This window comes from Melanotaenia boesemani, chromosome 9 (genome assembly GCF_017639745.1).
Source record: "Melanotaenia boesemani isolate fMelBoe1 chromosome 9, fMelBoe1.pri, whole genome shotgun sequence".
NCBI classification, from domain to species: Eukaryota; Metazoa; Chordata; class Actinopteri; order Atheriniformes; family Melanotaeniidae; genus Melanotaenia; species Melanotaenia boesemani.
In genome coordinates, this window is record NC_055690.1 from 36,200,073 (window position 1) to 36,225,588 (window position 25,516).

The 25,516-nt window shown below is 43.9% G+C and overlaps 1 protein-coding gene across 2 annotated transcripts in view; it reads left to right on the forward strand.

The window, feature by feature from the left end:
* The window catches only part of col4a3 (collagen, type IV, alpha 3), a 76,406-nt gene that overhangs the window by 29,819 nt on the left and 21,071 nt on the right, over nucleotides 1-25,516 (forward strand). For both annotated transcript variants that reach the window (XM_041995190.1, XM_041995189.1), the window contains 16 exons: nucleotides 6,495-6,578; nucleotides 6,797-6,892; nucleotides 7,036-7,106; nucleotides 7,881-8,069; nucleotides 9,714-9,882; nucleotides 9,955-10,047; nucleotides 10,302-10,406; nucleotides 10,492-10,586; nucleotides 11,766-11,916; nucleotides 12,759-12,872; nucleotides 12,953-13,120; nucleotides 13,232-13,321; nucleotides 13,400-13,534; nucleotides 15,818-15,916; nucleotides 16,018-16,107; nucleotides 17,811-17,950. In XM_041995190.1, coding sequence (XP_041851124.1) covers nucleotides 6,495-6,578; nucleotides 6,797-6,892; nucleotides 7,036-7,106; nucleotides 7,881-8,069; nucleotides 9,714-9,882; nucleotides 9,955-10,047; nucleotides 10,302-10,406; nucleotides 10,492-10,586; nucleotides 11,766-11,916; nucleotides 12,759-12,872; nucleotides 12,953-13,120; nucleotides 13,232-13,321; nucleotides 13,400-13,534; nucleotides 15,818-15,916; nucleotides 16,018-16,107; nucleotides 17,811-17,950 — 1,889 coding nt within the window. The remainder of the gene's footprint in view (nucleotides 1-6,494; nucleotides 6,579-6,796; nucleotides 6,893-7,035; nucleotides 7,107-7,880; nucleotides 8,070-9,713; nucleotides 9,883-9,954; nucleotides 10,048-10,301; nucleotides 10,407-10,491; nucleotides 10,587-11,765; nucleotides 11,917-12,758; nucleotides 12,873-12,952; nucleotides 13,121-13,231; nucleotides 13,322-13,399; nucleotides 13,535-15,817; nucleotides 15,917-16,017; nucleotides 16,108-17,810; nucleotides 17,951-25,516) is intronic.

Here is a 25,516-nt window from a genome sequence, read left to right on the forward strand (position 1 = left end):
ACTGGGATTAGAAGCTCCTACAGACTGGTTTATACTGGGAATAAAAGCTGCTACAGACTGGTTCATACTAGGTTTAAAAGCTGTTGCAGACTGGTTTATACTGGGATTAAAAGCTGTTACAGACTGGTTTATACTGGGATTAAAATCTGCTACAGACTGGTTTATACTGGGATTAAAATCTGCTACAGACTGGTTTATACTGGGATTAAAAGCTGCTACAGACTGGTTTATACTGGGATTAAAAGCTGTTACAGACTGGTTTATACTGGGATTAAAATCTGCTACAGACTGGTTTATACTGGGATTAAACGCTGTTACAGACTGGTTTATACTGGGATTAAACGCTGCTACAGACTGGTTTATACTGGGATTAAAAGCTGCTACAGACTGGTTTATACTGGGATAAAAACTGCTACACACTGGTTTATACTGAATTAAACGCTGTTACAGACTGGTTTATACTGGGATTAAAAACTGCTACAGACTGGTTTATACTGGGATTAAAAACTACTACACACTGGTTTATACTGGGAGTAAACGCTGTTACAGACTGGTTTATACTGGGATTAAAAGCTGCTACAGACTGGTTTATACTGGGAATAAAAACTGCTACAGGCTGGTTTATACTGGGATTAAAAGCTGTTACAGACTGGTTTATACTGGGATTAAAAGCTGCTACAGGCTGGTTTATACTGGCATTAAACGCTGTTACAGACTGGTTTATACTGGGATTAAAAGCTGCTACATACTGGTTTATACTGGGATTAAAAGCTGCTACAGACTGGTTGATACTGGGATTAAAAGCTGCTACAGGCTGGTTTATAATGGGATTAAAAGATGCTACATACTGGTTTATACTGGGATTAAAAGCTGCTACACACCGGTTTATACTGGAATTAAAAGCTGCTACAGACTGTTTTATACTGGGATTAAAAGCTGCTACAGACTGGTTTATACTGGGATTAAAAACTGCTACAGACTGGTTTATACTTGGATTAAAAGCTGTTACAGACTGGTTTATACTGGGATTAAAATCTGCTACAGACTGGTTTATACTGGGATTAAACGCTGTTACAGACTGGTTTATACTGGGATTAAACGCTGCTACAGACTGGTTTATACTGGGATTAAAAGCTGCTACAGACTGGTTTATACTGGGATAAAAACTGCTACACACTGGTTTATACTGAATTAAACGCTGTTACAGACTGGTTTATACTGGGATTAAAAGTTGTTACAGACTGGTTTATACTAGGTTTAAAAGCTGTTGCAGACTGGTTTATACTGGGATTAAAAACTGCTACAGACTGGTTTATACTGGGATTAAAAACTACTACACACTGGTTTATACTGGGAGTAAACGCTGTTACAGACTGGTTTATACTGGGATTAAAAGCTGCTACAGACTGGTTTATACTGGGAATAAAAACTGCTACAGGCTGGTTTATACTGGGATTAAAAGCTGTTACAGACTGGTTTATACTGGGATTAAAAGCTGCTACAGGCTGGTTTATACTGGCATTAAACGCTGTTACAGACTGGTTTATACTGGGATTAAAAGCTGCTACATACTGGTTTATACTGGGATTAAAAGCTGCTACAGACTGGTTGATACTGGGATTAAAAGCTGCTACAGGCTGGTTTATAATGGGATTAAAAGATGCTACATACTGGTTTATACTGGGATTAAAAGCTGCTACACACCGGTTTATACTGGAATTAAAAGCTGCTACAGACTGTTTTATACTGGGATTAAAAGCTGCTACAGACTGGTTTATACTGGGATCAACAGCTGCTACAGACTGGGTTATACTGGGATAAAAAGCTGCTACAGACTGGTTTATACTGGGATTAAAAGCTGCTACAGACTGGTTTATACTGGGATTAAAAACTGCTACAGACTGGTTTATACTGGGATTAAAAACTGCAACAGTCTGGTTTATACTTGGATTAAAAGCTGTTACAGACTGGTTTATTCTATTCTATTCTACAGTCATTTAGCAGACGCTTTTATCCAAAGCGACTTACATTTGAGAGGAAGAACAACACAAGCATGAATTCAAACAAGATGGGACGTCATAATTAAGTGATAGTCAGACCGCTTTTGAGTCCAGTTGGACCCAGGTGCTGTCATGTAGTGCTAGTGCAGTGCATATAATTTTTTTTTTTTTTTTTTTTTTTGTCATTTTATTTAAATACAGGATCACGATTTCATCAAACAATATCAACTAGGTCATAAGTGCATGATTTCATCACATAATATCAAATTGGGCATAAGTGCATGATTTCATCACACAATATCATCTTGGGCATAAGTGCACACAGCTTCTTCAGTACTTGGTTGAGCCAAAAAGCTGGACAAATCTTTCTGACTCATTTAGTTAAGCTAAATGTGGAAATGCTCCTTAAACAACTGAGTCTTTAGCTTGGTCTTAAAAGTGGATACGGACTCTGCGGATCGGACGGAGTTTGGTAGATCGTTCCACCACCGGGGAACAACAGAGGAGAAGAGTCTAGCTACTGATTTTGCGCCACGTTGTGGTGGGAGCACTAGGCGTCTTTCGCTGGTAGAGCGTAAGTTTCGAGAGGGAGTGTAGCTCTGGATTAAGGAGTGAAGGTAGCCCGGAGCCGTTTGGGTTATTGTTTTGTAAGCCAGAAGCAGAGCTTTGAATTTGATGCGTGCTGCAACTGGAAGCCAGTGAAGAGCAATTAGCAGCGGAGTGACATGAGCTCTTTTGGGCTGGTTGAAGACCAGACGTGCTGCTGCGTTCTGGATCATCTGCAGAGGTTTAACTGAGCATGCAGGCAGGCCAGCCAGTAAGGAGTTGCAGTAGTCAATGCGTGAAATGACCAGAGCCTGGACCAGGAGCTGGGTCGTGTGTTCAGTCAGGTAGGGTCTGATCCTCCTGATGTTGTAGAGAGCAAATCGGCAAGACCGGGAAACCGAGGCAACATGGTCCTTAAAGGTCAGCTGGTTGTCTACCATGACACCAAGATTCCTGGTAGAAGATGTAGGCACTAGTGTGATTGAGTCAAGCTGCACACTTATCTGTGGCGGTAAAGAAGGACTGGCTGGGAAGACAATAAGCTCAGTCTTGGACAGATTTAGCTGAAGGTGGCGATCCTTCATCCATGCAGAGATATCAGCAAGGCATGCTGATATTCGCATTGAGACGTTGTGTCATCAGGTGGGAAAGAAAGGAAAAGCTGAGTGTCATCTGCATAGCAGTGGTAGGAGAAACCATGAGAGCTAATGACTGCACCGAGTGAGGAGGTGTATAGGGAAAAGAGAAGAGGGCCGAGCACCGAGCCCTGAGGCACCCCTGTTGTTAGCCCATGTGATCTGGACACGCCCCCTCGCCAAGATACTTTGAATGATCTCCCTGTGAGGTAGGATGTAAACCACGAGAGGACAGATCCTGAGATGCCAAGCTCTAAGAGTTTGGAGAACAGTATATGATGGTTGACAGTGTCAAAGGCAGCCGACAGGTCCAGCAGTATAAGGACTGAGGATTGACCAGTGGATCTGGCAAGCCGTAGGGAATCAGTAACTGACAGGAGAGCAGTTTCAGTAGAGTGACCTTGCCTATATCCAGATTGATATGGATCTAACAGGTTGTTGTCCTGGAGGAACTGTGAGACCTGACTGAAGACGGCACGCTCTAGTAATTTAGACATGAATGGAAGCAGTGAGACCGGCCGGTAGTTTTCAACCTGGGCTGGGTTGAGTGTGGGTTTCTTCAGCAGCGGGGTAACCCGAGCTTGCTTGAAGGCAGAAGGAAAGACACCGGATTTAAGAGAGGAGTTGATAATATGAGTTACTGCAGATTTGACTGTAGGTAAAATGCTCTGCAGGATGTCAGAGGGAACAGGATCAAGAGGACAGGTTGTGGGTTTTGAGCTGACTAGAAGTTTAGAGACTTCGTCCTCATTTAGAGAGCGGAAGGAGCATAGTGAGGCACCAGTAGCTGGTTTGGTAAGGCTGAGTTGGTCAGGCTCAGTGAATTGGTTACTGATGGTAGCAACCTTTTCAGTGAAGTAGGAAGCAAACATTTCTGCAGTCAGCACAGTGGGAGGCTGAGCAGGTGGTGGAGATAGAAGAGAGTTAAACGCCATGAACAGTTGTCGTGTGTTGGGAGCATTGCGGATCTTGTTCTGATAAAAGGTTATCTTGGCCGCCTTTAGGCTGGATGTGAAAGTTACAAGTTTTTGCTGGTACTCAGACAAGTCAGCGTGCTCTTTTGATTTGCGCCACTTTCTTTCTGCCGCCCTGAGTCTGGCTCTGTGATCCCTTAGAGCCTCTGTGAGCCATGGACTGGGAGGGTTTTGTCTGGCTGGTTTTGACACCAGAGGACAGAGTTTGTCCAGAGAGAAGGCGAGAGAGGAGCAGAGTGTTTCTGTAGCCTCATTAACAGACAGTAAGGAGAAGTCTGAGTGGGAAGGGAGGGTAGAGTAAACCTCATCAGACAGCTGTGTAGGTCTGAGGGATCTCAAGTTTCTGCGGTAGGACACCATTTTTGGAGCCGCGTGATTGACATGAGGAAGGAAGACAGAGAATTTAACCAGGAAGTGGTCAGAGAGGTGCAGCGGGGTGACGGACAGGTCGGCTGTGGAGCAGTTTCTGGTCAGCACCAAGTCAAGAGTGTTGCCAGCTTTGTGTGTTGGAGGAGTCTGAACCCGTTTCAGATTGAAAGAGTAGATAAGAGCCAGAAAGTCAGTTGCCTGTGGTTTGTCAATGTGAATGTTCATGTCTCCCATGACAATTAGTGGTGTGCCATCATCAGGAATGTCAGAGAGAATCATGTCCATTTCAGAGACAAACTCAGCTATACTGCCACCCGGAGGGCGGTAAATGACCAGAATGTATGCAGTAATGGGTGTAGAGACCTTTACTGCGTGATACTCAAGTGATGAGCAGTTAGCCATAGGACGGACAGAAGTTAAGTTCCACTTTTTAGAAATAAGAATGCCCGTTCCACCTCCTCGTCCAGCTGAGCGAGGTGTTTGGCTAAATTCTGCATTGACAGAAAGGGCAGCTGGTGTAGCTGTGTTTTCTGGACGGATCCAGGTTTCAGTCCGGGCTAGGACCTGAATGTCAGAGAGATTTATCAATGAACTGATAAATTCTGTTTTGTTAACTGCGGACTGACAGTTCCAGAGACCAAAGGTAACAGAGGGTGTGACTGACGTGCATGCCATTGGAAAGGACAGGTTTTGCGGATTGCAGTGTCTATGGGTGACACGTCTTGGTCTGTACCCATATCTGACAGGGATGGGTTTGAAGCACATTGTGCGTTAATATAGTTGTGAGGAGGTTTAAGCTTGTGCCCTTTCTCGGTGGACTCGCGCAGGTAGACTCGCAGGTCTTTACCCTTTGTGGTCTTTACCCTTTGTGGTCTTTACCCGACGTGGGCTGACACAAAGGCTGACGCCTCGCTGACGCTTCAGCGCACCATGTGTGGAAAAGTACCTGGAGCTGACACAGCTGAGCACACTTTGCTTGATTGCACCCGGCTGAAACCGCCTCTATCTGCTTTGCCCTGAGCAGTACACAGTGGGTGTGACCCGCGTCACGGCCTCAACTGGTTGAAGAGAGAAGGTGCTAACGACAGAGCCCCACACCAGCAATGTAAACAATAACCCGAAACCAAGACAGAAACTCAAGCAGTAAACTCACCTAATCTGGTTTATACTGGGATTAAAAGCTGCTACAGACTGGTTTATACTGGGATTAAAATCTGCTACAGACTGGTTTATGCTGGGATTAAACGCTGCTACAGACTGGTTAATACTGGGATTAAAAGTTGTTACAGACTGGTTTATACTGGGATTAAACGCTGCTACAGACTGGTTTATACTGGGATTAAAAGCTGCTACAGACTGGTTTATACTGGGATTAAAAACTGCTACACACTGGTTTATACTGGAATTAAACGCTGTTACAGACTGGTTTATACTGGGATTAAAAGTTGTTACAGACTGGTTTATACTAGGTTTAAAAGCTGTTACAGACTGGTTTATACTGGGATTAAAAACTGCTACAGACTGGTTTAAACTGGGATTAAAAACTGCTACACACTGGTTTATACTGGGATTAAAAGCTGTTACAGACTGGTTACACTGGGATTAAAAGCTGCTACAGGCTGGTTTATACTGGGATTAAAAACTGCTACAGACTGGTTTATACTGGGATTAAAAGCTGCTACACACCCGTTTATACTGGGATTAAAAGCTGCTACAGACTGGTTTATACTGGGATTAAAAGCTGCTACAGACTGGTTTATACTGGGATTAAAAGCTGCTACAGACTGGTTTATACTGGGATTAAACGCTGTTACAGACTCGTGTATAAAAGCTGCTACAGACTGGTTTATACTGGGATTCAGCTTTTAAGGTTAATATACTAACACGAAGAAAGAGAATTTAGAATGTATTGAAAGGTTTTCACCTCAGAAACTTTATTAATAATTCTTTCTTCTTCTTTTGTCCCTCAGACCTCCTGAAGGGACAAATCGGTCCTGATGGTTCAAAAGGCCAGCTGGGACCTTCTGGCTTCAGAGGGGAGTCGGGAGAAAAGGGTGAGCAAATAAATGAGTGTCGGAGTTTTGATGACACAAAACATGATGTCATGTGATAAGTGATGTGATGTCACTTTTCTCTAAACGTAATTTCTTGTTAAAAGCAGGAATTTCTCAAGAAAATAGAAATGAATTTTTACTGCAGAAACAAAGAAAACTGAAGTGATGTTTCCACTTATTTCTGCTGGATATGTTGATCCATTAACTGGCGTTTTTAGGTGAGAAGGGGGACGAGTGTGTGGTCTGTCCTTTCGTGTCCAGCTCCCCTGGACAACCAGGAGATCCAGGAGAACCGGGTGAATTCGGACTAGCCGGTAAGAAGCAACCTGCTGCCGACTTATTATCTGTATGGACTGAAAGAGACAGAAAACAACAAATTTGAATGTTTTTGATAGCAGGAAATAATTCATTAATATTTGAAGGGGCCGTTTTAAACAAATGAATGGATCTGTTTCAGGTTTAAGGGGCATCACAGGACCTAACGGTGACAAAGGTATCAAAGGTATCAGAGGGACCCCTGGTCCACCGGTGAGTTCACTTCGCCCCCTTTTAATTAGAAATTAAAGAGAAAAAGATGAATAGATTCTGCTGAGAACTGATCCCAGACATGAGCCAACGAGTGAGGAGAATCAGCACCAGGGTCTGTCTGATTCCTGACCCACGTCCTTTTCCTAAGAATCAGAGGAAAGTAAATATTCATGTTCATTTACCACCTCTCGTTTGTCCAAAAATCCCACCACTGCTAACAGAGAGCAGCCTGGACCTGGACCTGGATCTGGATCATGTCAAGCTCCAATTTTATAGAATAATTCAAAAAAGCTGTTTGTGGCAGCTTTGAGAAGTCTTTGGATTTCTTTCCTTCAGGATTTGGCAGTGACGGCACCGAAACCTCGTCCAAGTCTGAATGACATTCTTGTAAACACAGATAGCAGAAGATCTCAGTGCCGTCAACATCCTGTTCGACTGACTAAAGACTGGGTGGGAATCTCTGGTCTGTTTCTGAATTAGTTTAAACCCTCCTTACAGGAGCTACCTCAGATCTAGATCTGTAGTTACCAGCTGGTCTGTACAGATCTCCGGAGTTCCCCATGGATCGATGCTGGGCCTACATACAGAAACGTTTTTATGCCATATTTAATTTGTAGAGCAAACAGATCATTAAATCACCCGGAATTGTTCATTTTTCCTCTTCATTAAGCTCAGGAAGACTTTGTTGCCCTCCTGGGACGTCGTGTTGATGTTTTTTTTTCTCTCTGCGAGCAGATCAACATCTCTCATTCTTACCTCCATGTCTGTTTTCAGGGATTCTTTGGTATTCCTGGCCTTCCAGGACCCCCAGGTCTTCCTGGCGACCCCGGAGTCATGCAGAGGGTGGGGCCAAAAGGTGAGGACGGGGCCCAGGGGCAGCCAGGACAAGTGGGAGTGCAGGGGAGTGATGGAGCACCTGGAAAACCAGGACGTAAAGGTGTTCAAGGAGAAAAGGGAAACCCTGTGAGTATCACAAGATACAATCCAGTCCTCATTATCTGTCATCAACTGCTCTGGTCTACTTGCTCCTTCCTACTTATAGAAATACTGACCGTAGTAAAAACATCTTTAACTTGGACTCATCGTTAAATTATCACCCCATATCACTATATCACATATAACTACTAATTCTATTAAAAGCTCAGAAAAGGCTGTGGATCAGCTCACCTCAACACTAAAGAGGTTTGAGCTATTTAATAAATTTAAGTCTTTTTTATTTTATTTAACCTTTATTTTACCAGGGAAGTCTACTTGAGATTTCCAGATCTCCTTTTCCAGGGACACCTGGCCAAGACGGCATCGGTCCAGGTTCCATCACAGTCGTCATTAAAACGACAAACAACAATGCAGCATAGAAAATGTAAATCTAAGCGGCTCATAGAGTACAGAAAGCATAGCGAGCCGGACAGCCGCTGCAGAGACCTACCGAGTCCCAGCTCCAGTTTCAGTGCAGAGCGCAGACCATACTTACTATGAAAGCAATTCTGTACCTTATTTTAATTTAAAATGGATTAACAGAAACGCTTTCTTTGTTTTCAGAATATAGCTGCATTTTTTTTTGTCACAAATAAAATTAATAATGAATAATACCTGAACCCAGACCTGAACCTAGACCTGAACCTAGACCTGAAACTAAACCTGAATCTAGACCAGAACCTAGACCTGAATCTAGACCTTAACCTAAACCTAAACCTAGATCTGAACCCAGACCTGAACCTAGACCTGAACCTAAACCTAAACCTAGATCTGAACCCAGACCTAAACCCAGACCTGAATCTAGACCAGAACTTAGACCTGAACCTAGACCTGAACCTAGACCTGAAAAGCTGCAGTGATTCCAGATCATAGACTGCCCCCACAGGCTTGTACAGTAGCACTAGACATGATGCTGCATCCCTTCATCCCCTGATGCTCCATCAGTCTGGACCAGGGTAGATCTGGACTCATCAGACAACATGACCACCTTCCATGGGTCCAGAGTCCAGTCTTTATGTTCCCTAGCAACCTGAAGTATTTTGTCTGCTTTTTCTGACCACTTCCAATTTTAATGATGGTTGGACAGCTCTGAACCCAGTCCTAGTAGTTTCTGCTTCTCCGGAGATGTTTCCTCTGCTCGATGCTGATGATCTGACCCTTCTGGAAGAGACTAACATCGGTTTTGTGTCTTCCCACATGGTTGTTTTAAAAATTAGAAGCTACTCACTGCATCGGTTAGGCTTAAATAACTTGCTGCAGCTGAAACATCGTCACCCATCCAGGAATTATCCAGTGGGGGCCGCTTACTGTTGGCTTCATTGGACTGCTATCTGAACTGATTCCACCGGTTAAATTCTGGGAAAACCAAAGTCTCTGTAATACCTCCAGGGACCATGGTTCCCCAAGTAAAGCAGAATCTTGGGCCCTTGTTATCCACGTTCAGCTTAAGCCTGAGAAACCTCAGGGCACTCAAGAAAGAATCCCTGTCTTCTAACATCCCAGTAAAAATCCGGTTTTCCACCATCAGTAAACTGAAGGCTGAGGTGGCGTGTGCATGGACGTATACTCAGAAAACCCTCCAGTTCCACTTGGTTCTTTGCTCATATAACAGCTCATGGTCTGTTCTTTCAGGGGCTTCTGGGGCCAAAAGGTGACAAAGGCACACTTGGCAAACCCGGTCCCAGGGGCCTGACAGGTCAGATGGGGCCTTCAGGACCACTTGGTGTTGGAGCTTCAGGATCCCCAGGGCCTAAAGGTGAAGTGGGATTTCGGGGACAACAAGGAGAACCTGGACCACCTGGTGAGTGTGTGCTGGAGTGGTCCGGACCAGAGACGGGGCTTAGAACCAGATCTAACAGACCATGTGTTTCAGGTGAAAAAGGTGCTCCAGGAATCATCACAACCACTCCAGGAGATCCAGGCCCGAAAGGAGACAAAGGTTTACCTGGAAACCCTGGACCTGAGGGTGAGACGGGGACTCGTCAGTCTACTTTTTTCTTTTCTGCTGTTTTCACTGATTAAGTTAAAAATCTGTGGGACAGTCTACTTAGGAAAGGTGAGGTCAGGTAAGTTCCTATCAGGATGTGGGTGGTGGAGGGAGCTGCTCCAAATAACTCCTATAAAACGTGGGACAAATGAAAGACTGGTCCTCTGACCTTCCCAAACCAGTTTCTGGTTCCATTAACTGTCTCTACGTGTTTTCTTCTCTGCTGGTCTCAGGTGTGACAGGATATCCAGGTTTTCAAGGGTTTGTTGGTCCACAGGGGGAGAGAGGAATTAATGGGTTATCTATCCAAGGCCCCCCAGGCTTCCCAGGGGTTAAAGGTCAGTTTAGAGTCGTGCCGACCAAACAGCCTCAACGTTTCCATGATCTGGAGATGACTAGAACACGTTTATCTTCTGGCTTCAGGAAACAAGGGCCATCCAGGAGCTCCAGGTTCATCGAGTTTTGGCATCAAGGGACGAGGAGGGCCATCGGGAAGCCCGGGACTGCCGGGCACGAAGGTAACAGGACGCTACAAACATGTTTCCTTCCATCTTCTCTGGATAACAATATCTTCTTAACTGGTTAAAAAAGAACAATTAAAAATCTATAAAAACAATCCGATTTTATTAAATACATGAAGCAAACACAACAAATTTAACGTATCCGGACATCAAACCTCAGACAATGAACAGCAGCTCATGTCTCACTGAGGAATTCTGCTTCCTTTCCAACGGCGCTTCGGCTCAGTGAGGTTTGTCTTCAGCATCTCAGTCAGGATGAGGTCTGAACTCTGATGGACCAGGTCTGGTGTGGATCTGCTGCTGTGTTTGGGATCTTTGTCCAGCTGCACGAGACGGTTTCAGCTTTAGCTGACGGGACAGATGGACTCACACCTGACTTGGAGGAGGTCATGGTCCACTCAGTGACTGCAGGAGTCCAGACCATCATCCTTCCACCACCATGCTCACTGCAGCTATGAGGAGTTTAAGAACCAAACTCTGGTCTGGTCTCTCCAGAGGACACTGGTCCAGAAGGCTGGAGGTTTGTTCAGATGCAGCTTTGCCCGTCTGAGCCGTGCTGCCATGTTGTTTTTTTCTCCTGCAACCTTCCAACAAGCCGTACTGGTTCAGTTTCTCTAACTGAACTGTCCTGAACTTTAACATCGAACCTGCTGACTGAGGTCTGGTCTGAGATGGAGATTTGAGTTTTTTTCCACAGTATGACCTTGGATGAACTTTCGGGAACGTCCACTCCTGAAAAGATTGATAGCTGATATGTGAATAATCTTTCTCTGTGCAAAATAGTGAACTCCAGAAAGTCTGGAAATGACCTTTCCGGACTGATGGTCAGCAACTGTTGCGTCTCCAAGAGCATTGCTGATGTCTTTCCTCCTTGGCATTATGTTGACACACATTACATATACTGTACCTATATTGTATGTATAAATATAAGAGCTGATCAGGACCGGATGATTTATAATGTCCTGGTGTGTGAAACCTTGGAATTTCCACATGCTTCTATTTACTGGAATTTAATAGTTGCATAAATGTTCAGTAAAACTCAGCTGAGCTAAAACCTGAATGTGTGACGTAAAAATACAAAACTTCCGTTTTACCTGCTGTCTTTAAGCTGGAGACATGTTTTCCATCATTATTTCACCTTCTTGTTTCCTGTTCTGCTGGTCTTCGTGGTCTCAGGGGAATAAAGGGGATGGTGTCCCAGGCCGGCAGGGTCAGCCGGGTCCTCCAGGAGAAGATGGCTCTGTGGGACTACAAGGAAATCCTGGACTTCCAGGACTGGTGGGAGTACCAGGATCTACAGGACAAGATGGTGTCCCAGGGCCCAAAGGTAGCAGAAGTCTAGTAGAAATTAACTCTCATGCCCTCCTGGGACATTTTTTGCAGCATTTTGGTTAAACATGTGTATTTTCTTTAAGGATTTTGGGCCCTTTCGGGTGAATAAAGTACGTCTTAAACTCCAAGAAAGCCTCAGATCAGCTGAAACACTGTTTAGTTCAATCTAAGTCAAATACCCACCTGTTTTCTGCTGCATTTGATGAGCTTTTATTTTAAAAAGTCTGAATCTGCATCTTTTTTAAGCTTGAGTTTTTAAACTTGATCATGTTTTATTATTAATATCTAATGTTCTTTTTTCCCTTTCTCTTGTTTTTAATGTTCAGTAATGCTTCTTATTTTCTGTAAAGCATTTTGACTCACCTTGTCTTTGAGTTGTGCTACAAATAAACTTGCTTTTCTTGCCTCGTATTTTTATAGGGTATGAAATACTTTGTCTGAGGACCTTTGTGGACCAAACCGTCCCCATTGACTTCCATTAACACTACGTGTTTTAAACTCACTGTCATTACAGTTTAAAATAATTCATTCTTTAATGTCAGCATTTAATGTGGTAGAAAAGTTGTTATATTTCATGTTTGCTGGATTCCATCAGATTCAACTGGTTGCCCATGATCGGCAGATCAGGAACTCTCTTGGTTCCTGGTGGAAACCACAACACTAAAGCAGCTGATGAATAAACCAGGAATCATCATTAGTTGGACAGTCTTATTTAAGAAAAAAGAGAAAAGGGAAAACCAAAAACAGAACCAGTTCTTGTACCATCTAGAACCAGGACTCTTGTGGTTCCAAAGCCATAATCAGGTTACTGAGTGAACTGAGTGAAGTGTTTTTTAGGTCTCAGTGGTCTGGATGGTCTATCTGGCCCTGTTGGCCTGACTGGATTCTGTCTTCCTGGACCTAATGGACCTACAGGAGAGCAAGGATTCCGAGGCTTCCTTGGATTCACAGGTACCAGATCTGTCAACTGTTCAGAGTCGAACTGAAGTCTCTTGATTCTAGAGAACCTCTCACACTGTCTTGTCTGTAAGGGGTCCGAGGCCCTAAGGGTTTGCAGGGAGATCCAGGGTTGCCAGGCGTGGGAACCAGGGGTCTTCCAGGGCCAGATGGGCCTATGGGGTTTAGAGGACCTCCAGGGATAGACGGATATGGTGGACCAAAGGGCCAAAGAGGGCTGGATGGTAATCCAGGGAGCCCAGGTGAGAAGGCGGGTCACATTTAAAAAAGCAACCAGAGAAACCACTAAATACCCAAAGAACAGATCACTTCACGAGATGCCATGTTTTAAACAATGTGTTTTTGTGTGTTAGGGATCAGAGGGGACAAGGGTCTCCCGGGACATCTTGGGAGTCCAGGAGAAGATGGGATACCAGGAGAAACTGGAGCACCGGGACCAACAGGTTTCATATAAACATCAATTTATCTGGTTTTCATTATTGTAGCATTGTCTCTGTCTGACCTTCTCAACATGTTCTCAGGTCAAACAGGAGCAGATGGGGCCAGGGGTTCTCCGGGGCCTCCAGGGCCCCAGGGGGACAAAGGACAAACTGGACCAAAAGGGATCCAGACAGACATTGTGACCATAGGGGATCGTGGAGAACCTGGAAACCCAGGTATTCTAGTCTAGACTGGTGTCCAGAGATGCATGATATATTTTTTATTGATACCAATTTCAATTTTATACACTAATTTAGGCTAGTTACTTAAAACTACTTCCTGCTTTGCTGCCGTGCGGACGCTTCCTGCTTTGCTCTCCTTTCTGCTTACATTTTTCTTCTTTTTTCTTATCTTTACCAGCAACAAATTTAGGAACAAGGACTCCTGGTCACTTATAAATCACTGGAACGAATATATTTTTTGATAAATTTAGCTGATTACCATCGGAGAACTAGTGGAATGATGTCTCCTAACCCTGCAGCATCAGTGAGCTGCACTGAGTGTGAGCAACTTTCTTTGAGGATAACACAGCTGGAGAAGAGGATTGAAACACTGCAAGACATTCGTGTGAATGAAGAATTTATTGACTCTATTGCAGGTCTTTTAACAGGACTTCCTAAAAAGAACATTAAACATCTGCAGCTCATCCAGAACGCTGCTGCTAGAGTTTTAACCAGGACTAAGAGATCTGAACACGTCACACCAGTTTTAACATCTTTACACTGGTTTCCAGTCAGTCACAGAATAGATTTTAAAACCCTTCTGATTGTTTACATCCCAGAACGGTTTAGGTCCAGAATCCATCTGTGACATGTTCAGAGAATATAAACCTAGCAGAGCTCTTAGATCCAAAGACTCTGGTCAACTGGTCCAGGCCAGGGTCCAGACCAGAGTCCAGACCAGGGTCCAGCCAGAGTCCAGGCCAGAGTCCAGACTAAACATGGAGAAGCAGCATTTAGCTGTTATGCTGCAACAAGTGTAACAAACTGCCAGTGGAGATTAAACTTTCCCCAAATGTAGAAACTTCTAAATCCAGGTTAAAAACATTTTTCTCGTGTCTATGCATGAAATCTGCATGTTAACTTTTTAACTCACCTTGCTTTTAATCATTTTAATGTAATTATTTTATTGTGATTCTTGCTATGTGTTGCTGTCTTTTACTATTTCTTAATATCTGTAATGCTTTTGTTTTATGTAAAGCACTTTGAATTGTCCCGTACATGAAATGTGTTGTACAAATAAACTGCCTTGCCTTGTCCAGGTGGCTGGGGGTCCTGAACTGCAGCCCTACGGCTGTGGTGTGGACTCTGGCCTACCCTTTTCTGGGTGGTTGCAGTGGCGGAAATCAAGCTAGATATTATTTGTAATTTATTACTTTTAATATGTATTACTTTTAACTTAATACTATTTATTTATTTATTTATTTATATTCTAACTCTAAATCAGGAAGTTCATGTTTGTGTAGAATGAGGGGTTAACTGCTTTGTGCATGTCTGTGTTTGAAGGCTTGTTTTATTTAAATAAGCATATAATGTTTTTACCATGTAAAGCACTTTGCGTTGCATTTGGTAGGAAAAGGGCTTTATAAATAAAATTGATTTGATGATTAAGGGAAATAAACAGGCTTTCCAAAGGTTTCAGATTTATAGTTACAACAAGGAAATAATCCACAAAACACAAATTTACTGACTTTTTCTGATCAGTTTTCTTTTATACAACATTTTAAACAAAACTGTAAAATTCCTCCAACCTTAAGCTGATTGGACCTCATTCACCAATATCTTCTTACGAATCTTCTTAAATTTGTTCCAAAGTTTTACTTAGGAAGTTTTTTTACAAAAACACTCCGTTAGATTCACAAACTTGTTGATAGACCGAGAAATAGTTTGTTCTTAGATTGGTGAATGCCACAATCTTCATAAAAACAAAACCTGTTGATTCTCTCACAGTGAGAATCCTGAAATTATTCCGAAGCAGCCATATTTGACTTTATGAGCATTTCCTGTGTAGCACTTAGAAAAATGTGTCTTTGTGTCAGAAGTGCCTTATAAATAAAATGCATTAATAAAGCCAATATTGATTTTTAAGCATTTTATCAGCTGATACAGATATTGTATTCCTGATCTCTGGTTCAATCTCTTCTCTTTTCTGTATATTTGTTTAGTTTTGGGTCAGCATGAGTTTTTAATAACTGGGGTTCCTCAGGGGTCTATCATGGGGTTCCTGGTATTATGTGTTCTGCTTTGGTTAGCATCAACAGTAGAGATAATGACAACAGCTAACGTGCTTATTGTCTATTAAATTTAAAAACCACCATCTTTGAATCTCCATCTGTTGCTTAGCAACTGCTTAGAGGAAATAATATCTGTTGTATGAACTTGAACAGCTGATAAGGTTGGTCTGGGTTTGTTGCTTTACATGGCAGTGACCTTTCTGTTTGCTTCCCATTTTATCTTTAGGGGTCGCAGGTCTCTGTGGTGTGAAAGGAGAGGTGGGACCCCGCGGGATACAGGGCCCGGATGGCAAAAACGGTCAACCTGGAAGACCGGGACCACAAGGTGAACAGTTAAACAGCTCCCTATGAGCTGTTGATTCTGGGATCCACCTCTGTTTATGTTTTCCATCAAATCCATCAGTAATCTTTTTCTCTGTTGGTCAGGATTTGATGGAGACCCGGGCAGTGATGGACTTAAAGGTCCTCCAGGAATAACTGGGCCCCCTGGTGACAAAGGACGGATAGGGATGCCAGGTAGCATCTACTAAGTCAGGACCTGGAAGAGTTGATGTCTTTCCAACATTGTTACTATGTTGAACAATAATCTGTCCAGTCAGCTTAAAACCTGAATTTTAGTATTCACAACCTGGAACATTTCCATATTCTGTCATGCTTTAAATTACAGCCATTAGAAGTCCTGTTTGCAGTGCAATGTCCCAGTGGGGAATGGGAAGCAGGGGCTTATTCAGGAAAATTTTAAATGGGGCAGCCAACCGATGGATATCTCTAACAGCAATTTCCAGTAGGATAGTTGTTAACTTTGGTTAGAATCTGTCTGAAATCCAGGGATTCTTGGGTGTCTGGAAACCTTTAAATAACAGCTTTCCTTTCCACTATCTAAAGCCAAACTGTTAACAGATTTAAAGAACATATACAAAATATGAACTTTGTAAAAAGAGCTAATTGGTATCACATACTAAGTCCTTCATGTCACAGAGAAAAGAGCCTTTAAACACGACTCATGTTGGCGAGTAAAAAACGAAGATCAGCCAATCATCACAGCTGGATTCTACTGGCTGAAGTCTGGTTCTGTTTTTAAGAGTAACAGGAGTTTTACCCACCAAACCCTCAACCTGGACCAAGCCAGTACCATGGCCGCCTATGTTTCACGCACTAGTTAGCCTCGTGTAGAACGTTACCTCAGCTGTCTAATATCTAATATATATAACTATCTGTCACCTTCAGTCTATAATACAGAAAACACAAATTCATGATTCAACTCAACTTTATTTATAAAAAACTTTATCCACCCAGTGTTTTACAGAGCAAAAGAAGCAGAAATACCCCATAAGACCTGCAGGGAAAGGTGGTTCCACAAAGCTCTGACTCAGGGAGGTTGAATAGAAATGGACAAAAACCGATTATTTATGAAAAATGTTGAAAAAACCATGAATGATTTTTGTTCAGCTGTGCATCACTTTGTTTTAGTCTGTGGTGACAAAATGTGGAAAAGTTGAAGGATATGAATTCAAATATATTTATATAGCACATTAAAACAGCTTCAGGTGACAGCCAGCTGTAGTCAATAAAGACATAAAACCAAATAAACATTTTCAGTTTAATCTACAGAAAGAGAGGAGCTGACAGGCAGAGGGAGGCTGTTCCAGTCTGGGCGTTGCCATGGAGACGCTCCATCACCTATGGTTTCTAGCCTGGCTTTAGGGACGACCAGCAGGAGCTGGTCTCAGGGCTCTGGGCGGAGTGCAGGGCTGCAACAACTCATTCAGATAAGATGGGCCCATAGTGTGCAAACACTTAAAAACCAGTCAATTAAACCTTAAATTTGACATGCTAACAGACAGGAAGCCGATCAAAACAGGGGAGATGTGTTCATGCCTCTTAGGTTTAGTCAGTAGGTGGGCTGCAGCATTTAATACGCTCTGTAGGCCGAAGCCTGGTCCAACCCAACATTACAGCATTACAATAATCCAGATGCAAAGCTACAAATGTGTAAACTGCTCGTTCAAAATCAGCCTGTGAAATGGGATTTGATTCTGGCAGGAGTCCTCAGCTGAAAGAAGCTAGCCTTGATAACGGTGCTAATGTGTTTGTCAAATTTAAATAAAGAGTCAATGTCACCCCCAGTTCTTCCCAGAGGATGGCCGTAGGAGGACAGTATGAATACTTCTCTCAGATGAGTTCTGGCTCTTTCACCTCATCTCATGTTGTATCTCCAGGTTGTAAAGGTGAGAAAGGTTCAGTGGGGGAATGCGGGGTTCCTGGTGACCCTGGAATACCAGGAATAAACGGACCTAAAGGAATTAAAGGGGAACCAAGCCCACCTGGACCAGGATCCAAAGGATGTCCAGGAGAGAAGGTATGCCACATGAATCAACCTCAGCCCTTCTTTTTGTTCCCAGTAAGGCCTGCAGAGCCTTGTAGACGTGGCTGCAGATGTACTCATCAGGTCTTAATGCTGCTAGCAGGTGTGACATCCATAAAACAGAACATTAAAATATTTATTTGTATTTAGCAATTGGACCATGTCACAACCCTAAAAATGATCAGATACATCCAGAGCCTTGAGTCTGTTGTCAGGGTTCATGTTTCAAGCGTTCAGTACGTAAACGTTGCAAAACATAAACATATATCCACACAGACAGCGAGACATTCATCTAAAAAGAATAAAAGGAATGAAAAAAGGACAATTTTAACTTAAGGCCCATTTATGCCCCCCAAATACAAAAGATAGCGACATCTGTTACAAACGCAGTCATACGTCGCCATCCCCATGCTTCCATGCGTCCTTTACGTTGCCATGGTTGTTAAGTCAGTTCCTCCACTAGGGGGCAGTGCTGAGTTCAGAGGTCACTCCCACAAGCCAAAGTCGGTTTCAGACATTGTTTAACATCGTTGATGCGCCGCTATGAAGTTGTATCCAACCGAACAACACGCCCTAAACACTTGCATACAGTCTTCAAAAGCTTGCACAGTTTCTACAGTTGCTGTGCTCGTCTTCATTCTTCTTCTGCTTTTTTACCCCCTGATCATCATCTCTGGTTAGTTTCGTTCCCTGGTCATATGTTAGCTTAGCACTGCCCCGCGATTTCTGGTGGTATTGCTCCGTCTTCTTTTTTTTTTTTTTTTTTTACCCTGTCCTGTCCAGCATCCTAACATACAGAACGGTGGTCTGTGTGCCATATTTTGCTTGACAGATTTGCTCTACCAAGGGAGACATGTTATATACATGGCTGTCCTTGATATTTTTATTATTTTTATTGTAATCTTATTTTCTTTAGTCTTATATGTCAGTGCCGAACCTGACAGGGAGATAGAGGAAGAGAGAGAGAAAAAAAAAAAAAAAAAAAAAAAAAAAAGGGAGAAAAGGACAGGATTAAAATGTGGAAATAACAGTTGTCTATGCTGCCCAGAACATATCACAAAAAAAAACAACAACATAAACTACCACAGTACTACATGATACCGAAAGAAAGATAGAATGATGATAATATAAAAAATTACAATAGTCATCAAACGTACCTGCAGATGAACGTACCAACACACAAACATCAGCTACATCTAGTGAGAAGAGGATGGAGAGACGAGCACGTTTGTGAGCATGCACGTGTTAATATGCATGTGTGGCCATGCAACAGGGAGGAAATGTGTACCCGCAAGGGGGCCGCGATCACGCCGCACCCCGAAGCATCAGCGGGGGACGGGGGGAGCCCGAGGCCCCAAAGGCCAAGCAGATCCACAGAGTACCAAGCCCGGGACAGCCAAAGCAGACAGAGCAGCGGCCCACCCGGACCAGAGCAGATGGGTCCCCAGACCGGAACCCCCGGCGCGACGGGGCAGGGGCACCGGGCAGCCCAGGGCGACGGCGAGCAGGCCCAGCGGGCCACCCTTTCCCCCCAGCAAAGCCCCACCCAGGAACCCGACGGGGCCCGACCACCCCAGGCAAAACCACCGTGGGCCACGCCAACCCAACACCAAGGCTAGGCACCCCAGGGACAAGAACATGTCCGCAGGTCCCCCCGCCCCCCCCCAAGAAAAAAAAAAAAAAAACCCTCTTTACCCCAACCCTTACCCATTCATCCCCCCCAACCCCCCCCAACCCCCACTGCCAGGCAGCAGGACCCCCTCAGGACTCCCTCAGTGTGTGTGAGTGTGTGTTATGTGTGTAGTGCAGTACTGTTAAATATGGTAGTGTCTAACATGTAAATAAAATCGGGGAGAGAGAGGTCACAAAGGGAGGGGATGGAGGAAGGGCCACCTCGGTGGCTCCTTTACGCCCACCCACAGCCCATGTGCCCATCCCCCCGAGGCCCTAAATGTATATTGATGTCTAGGTTGTGATTAAAATCTAGTGGGGCGGGCAGTCGCAGGGGTCCACCGGGGGATCCCACAATGGGGACCCCCCAGCCAAACCCACCGCCTCCACCCGCCCCACAGTGCCCTATGTGTAGTGTGTGTGATGTGGGGTGGCGGGGGAGGAGAGGGGCTCGGGGAGGGGCACAACTGGGAGAGAGATCCCCGTCCCAGGCAGCCAACTCCCCAGCTGGCTGCTGTAGGCGCCCCCGCCTCCCCAAGACCACCCGAGGGAAGAGGGGCAAAGGCCCGGCCCCGCCAAGAGCCCAGCGCATGAGCGCCCGGACGCCCACCCACCCCCGGCAGCCCACGCCACCCCACCAGGGGACCAGAGAGCCCCAGGCCGCACACACGCATCCTGGTCGGGTCCAAGGCACAGCGCCCCCATCCTCCCCAAAGGAGCCCCCGGCGGGAGGGGAGAGAGCGAGAAGGAGAGCAGACTCCATCCCCACTGCCCACCAGGACTCCTGCCGCCCCCCTTCCCCCTACCCCCTACCCCTCCCTTAGACCCAACGGACACATTGTAATCCCAAGGGTACCTGCCCGGCATCGGATCAGCCCGACCCCGATGGCATGCCCAGGGCGACCAAGCCCCCCCGAGGCCCAGGAAGGGCCCACCAAGCTGCTGGAGGGAGGCAGCCCCGAGACCCCGGGGCACCCAACCCCCCCCCCCCCCCCCCCCCCCCCCCCCGCCCGGCCCCCACCGCCCAACCCCAGGCCATCCCCCCAACAGCCCCGGACCCCCAGTCGTCCCCCGGCCCGCCCCCAGTGAGCACCAGCCCCCAGGCCCCCAAGGCCCCGGATCCAGTCAGCCACACCGTCCCCTACTCAATGGCCCCCCCGACCACCGACCCAGAGAAACGGCCAGGGCCGATGGACCCCCAAGGCCCCCCAGCCAGCCCCACCCCTGACCCCCACAGAACGACTAGACCCCAGCACCCCTTCCCACTACGTGATGTGACTAATCAGCGGGGTCCAGGAAGACTGAGAGTTAACTGATTGGTGTTTAATGGATGCCGATACAGACTCTAGACTGATGTGATCCAACAGGAGATTTCTGTACTGGTTAATATTTAGATTGTTTTTAGACTTCCAGTATTTGCGATACATAAGGCCGTGAGGACCATATGTGCTTTGTTAGTGTCTATATTAATGTCACTTAGGTCACCCAGTAAACAAAGTTTTGGACATGCAGGAATGTTACATCTAACCCATGTTGATAAATCCTCACAAACCTTATTCCAGAACTTCTGGACAGGTGCACAAAGCCATAAAGCGTGTAAGTAATCATCTGCTGTGTTACCTGTGCACTGTGTGCAGATATCGGAGTGATTAAGACCCATCTTGAACATCCTTTGTCCTGTATAATGCGTTCTATGGAGGACTTTGTATTGTATGAGTTGTAAATTTGGGCTGTCTGTCATATTAAAGGCATTAAGACATATTTGTAACCAAAATGGTTGACTAGGATTGATGGATAAATCTATCTCCCATTTTGAAGTAGGTAGGGAATTTGAGTCATCTATTTTTAACATTAATCTGTACATTTTTGAAAGTAATTTTGGGGTACAGAGGTCCATAAAATCTGCTACTATTGGAGGAAGTTCCAGATCTGTTCGGTGAAGGGGGAATTTTGTGTGTATTACGGTTTTGAGCTGTTGATATTCTAAGAATCTGTTGCTGTTAATCCCATATTGTGATGAGAGTGTATTAAAAGACAAAATGTTTCTGTTATGGATAATATGTTCAAAGTATTTAATTCCTTTGTTAATCCATTGGTTAAAGTTTAGCATATTTTTGTTTAGTAGAATATCAGGATTGTTCCAGATGGGTGTGAGTTTACATGTTATTATTGAGGAGTTGGTTTTATTGAGAAATTCCCACCAGGCTGTCAGAGAAGTGCTGATGTTGACACTTTTAAAGCACTTTTGCTTTTTTATACTTAAGCTGAAAAAAGGAAGATCAGAAATTTCCAAATTGTCACAAAATGTTTGTTCTATGTCTATCCACAGGTCATCTAGTGGACTAGGTTTGAGCCATTTTAGGACATATTGCAATCTATTAGCTAGGAAGTAATGTTGAAAGTTAGGCAAGTCTAATCCTCCTCTATCTTTCGGCTTCTGTAAAGTTTTTAAACTGATCCGGGGTGGTTTATTTTTCCAGAGAAATCGGGAGATGTGTGATTCTAGCGATTTAAACCAGGTAGAGGGGGGTTTCATAGGAATCATAGAAAACAAATAGTTGATTTTGGGTAGAACCATCATTTTTATGGTGGCGACTCTCCCCATGAGTGAAATGGGTAGAGATTTCCAGTGAGCAAGATCATCTTCTATAGTCTTAAGAAGGTGAGTGTGATTAAGTTTTGTTAGTTCTGAGAGCCTGGAGGGAATATTTACACCCAGGTATCTAATGTTACCTGATTTTAAGGTGATGCTGGGTAGATTTTGAAAGCTACAGTTGATGGGTAGAACTGTACTCTTAGACCAGTTAACGGAGTAGTCCGACAGTGATGAGAATTTATTAATTAGTGAGATTGTTTCAGATAGAGAGGTTTGTGAGTTCTGGAGGAATAGTAAAACGTCATCAGCATAAATACTTATTTTATGAAATATATTTTTGGACTGAATGCCTTTAATAGCTTTATTTTGTCTAATTGCAGTGGCTAGCGGTTCAATAAATATAGCAAAAAGTGAGGGAGATAGTGGACAACCTTGTCTGGTACCCCTTTGTAGATTAAAACTTGGAGAGGTCTGGTCGTTTGTTCTAACACTCGCATTAGGAGAACTGTATAAGATTTTAATCCAGTTGATGAAAGATGGGCCAAAGCCAAATCTGTTTAAAGTAGCTAGTAAATATTTCCAGTTAACACGATCAAAAGCTTTCTCTGCATCTAAAGAAACTATTATTGTTTCCAGGTTATTGATGGTAGAATAATCTATTATATTAATTAGTCTCCGCATGTTAACAGTGGAATATCTGCCCTTTATAAAGCCTGTTTGATCAGGGTGTATAATGATAGGAGTTACTTTCTCTAACCTTCCAGCTAATGCTTTGCAAATTATTTTAAGGTCTGCATTTATCAGTGATATGGGTCTGTAGCTAGATGGTATTGTGGGGTCTTTACCTGGTTTTAATAGTACAGTAATGGTGGCAGAGTTTATGTTTGGGGGTAAGTAACCATTTTCCTTTATTTGTGTCACCATTTTGAAAAATGTTGGGGCCAGTATTGACCAGAATTCTTTATAGAACTCTGCTGGGAAGCCATCCGGACCTGGGGCTTTTTTACAGGGCATATGTTTAAGGGCTTCATGTAGCTCCTCCACTGTGAGGGGGGAATCTAAGGCCGCGACTTGTTCCTGCTGTAAACCTGGAAGATCTATGTTGTTAAGAAAATGATGGATATCATTGTCTGATGGATCTAAGTGTGATGTATACAGAGTTTTATAGAAATCTCTAAAGATGTTGTTTATTGCATCTGGGTCATGCGTAATATTACCTATTGAATCTTTAACAGCCGATATGGTAGATTTTTCCTTATTTATTTATAACTGGTTAGCTAAAAATCTTCCGGATTTATTACTGTGTTCAAATGTCTCCAAGCGTAATCTTTGCACCAGAAATCCTGTTCTCTTGTTGATTATTTAATTTAATTCCAGTCTAGCCTTCCTTATTTGGTTCATCGTTGGTTCATCTGGTGAAGCACTGTAGGCGTCTTCTAATGATTTAATTCTTATTTCTAATTCTAATTTTTTTGAGTTTTCGTTCTTTTTTTTATGTGACGCAAAAGAGAAGATTTTGCCTCGCATTACCGCTTTCCCTGCTTCCCACAGAACACATGCTGAGACTCCTGGTTTGTCATTGTTTTCTAAGTATATAGCCCATTCTTTTGTGAAGTAGCTGATAAAGTCGGGATCTTTAAGCAACGCTGTATTAAATCTCCACCTTTTAGTCCGTGGTGTGATTCTCGTGTTCCTCAAAGTAAAGGAAACTGGGGCATGGTCGCTGATAGTGATGGGGTGAATCTGGTTCTCTGAAACCTCACCAAAGAGCTGCTAACCAGAAAATAATTAAAAAAAGAAATTTTTCAAGATGGCCGCTGTGGCTTGAACGGCTGACTCAGGGCTCATGACTACTCTATAATTTTAAGCTGTTAAACCACCTCCAAAGCAAAAAATTTGCACTCCCGGTGATTGAACTACGTCCCAGCCTGCGTTTACTGTGACCTCTGTTGTAAACAAGACTTTTGCTGAAGTTATACACGATTATTTACGGTGAGTCATGGCGGACATCTCCCTACAATCCATCTGAGAAGCAATAGGGCAGATCAAAGTGGACGTAACTTCAGAAGTCAATGCCCATTTGGACATTAAGTTTGGGTCTGTTCAGACTGGCCTAATGGATATTCAACATTCACTATCCTCTATTACGGGCCAACTGACTGAACTACAGCGACGAGTGAGCGACAATGAAGATAATGTAGACAACCTGCAGAAGAGGGTGACATCCCTAGAGAAAGATAATGCTTACCTGAAGGATAAGATGGAAGATCTTGAGAACAGAAGCAGACGATCCAACCTAAGGTTTATTAATGTTCCAGAAAAACGTGAAGGGGGAGACATGGTCACCTTCGTGGAACAGCTGATCCCGGCCCTCCTCGGAGAAGAAAACTTCCCCACTGCACCGCTGGTGGAGAGGGCACACCGCACTACAGCTGCCAGCAGCACTTCAACTGGCCCTCCAAGACCAAGGCCTATCCTGGTAAAGTTTTTAAACTTTCAGGATAAGGTGAAGATTCTGAGGCTGGCCAGGGAAAAGGGTAGCTTGCTCTACGAGGGATCTACGGTCCAAGTATACCCGGATTTTAGTCCCGGGCTGGTCCAAAAACGTCGGGAATTTGACGCTGTCAAGAGAAAGCTGCGTTCGGCTGATATCAAATACTCGCTGCTATATCCCAGCACGCTGAGGGTAATGGTAAATGGAAAGCCAAAATTCTTCCGCAGTTTCAAAGAAGCCGAAATTTTCTTTCAAGATTCTCAGACGTCCATGGATAAGTGAAGTAAGTGAGCGTTTTCTCAGTGTATGCTCACTTAATGATCTGTGACGCAATTACTCTTTGTCCGTGACTGGGTACAGTTAATACTTTTGGAAAAGAAGTGGAAAAATTTAATTTATGTAGCCCAGAAGCTACATAAATTTATAGAAGACTGTACTTGCTTCAGAGGAAAAATAAATAAATAAATAAAAAAAAAAACAGCAATTAAATTTTCTTTAATACATTTTACTTAGTAGTCAACGCCTGTAGGCAATTTTTCTTTATATCCCTTCATATATTATTTTTTGTCCACCTGCAGTGTGTGTGTGCTATGTGTTTGTCTTGTCTTGTGTTTTTTTTTTGGTGTTTGTTTGTTTGTTTGTCTGTGCATGGGCCTTCTCTCTGACCACATACCCCTCACCCCATCCTTTCCATATACTGAGTTAGTTTAATATGTACAGTGATAATAGTGATAACTCTATATCTGAGGATGATTCTATAGTAACTGTTAACAATGATGAGTTAGAATTTGAATCCTTT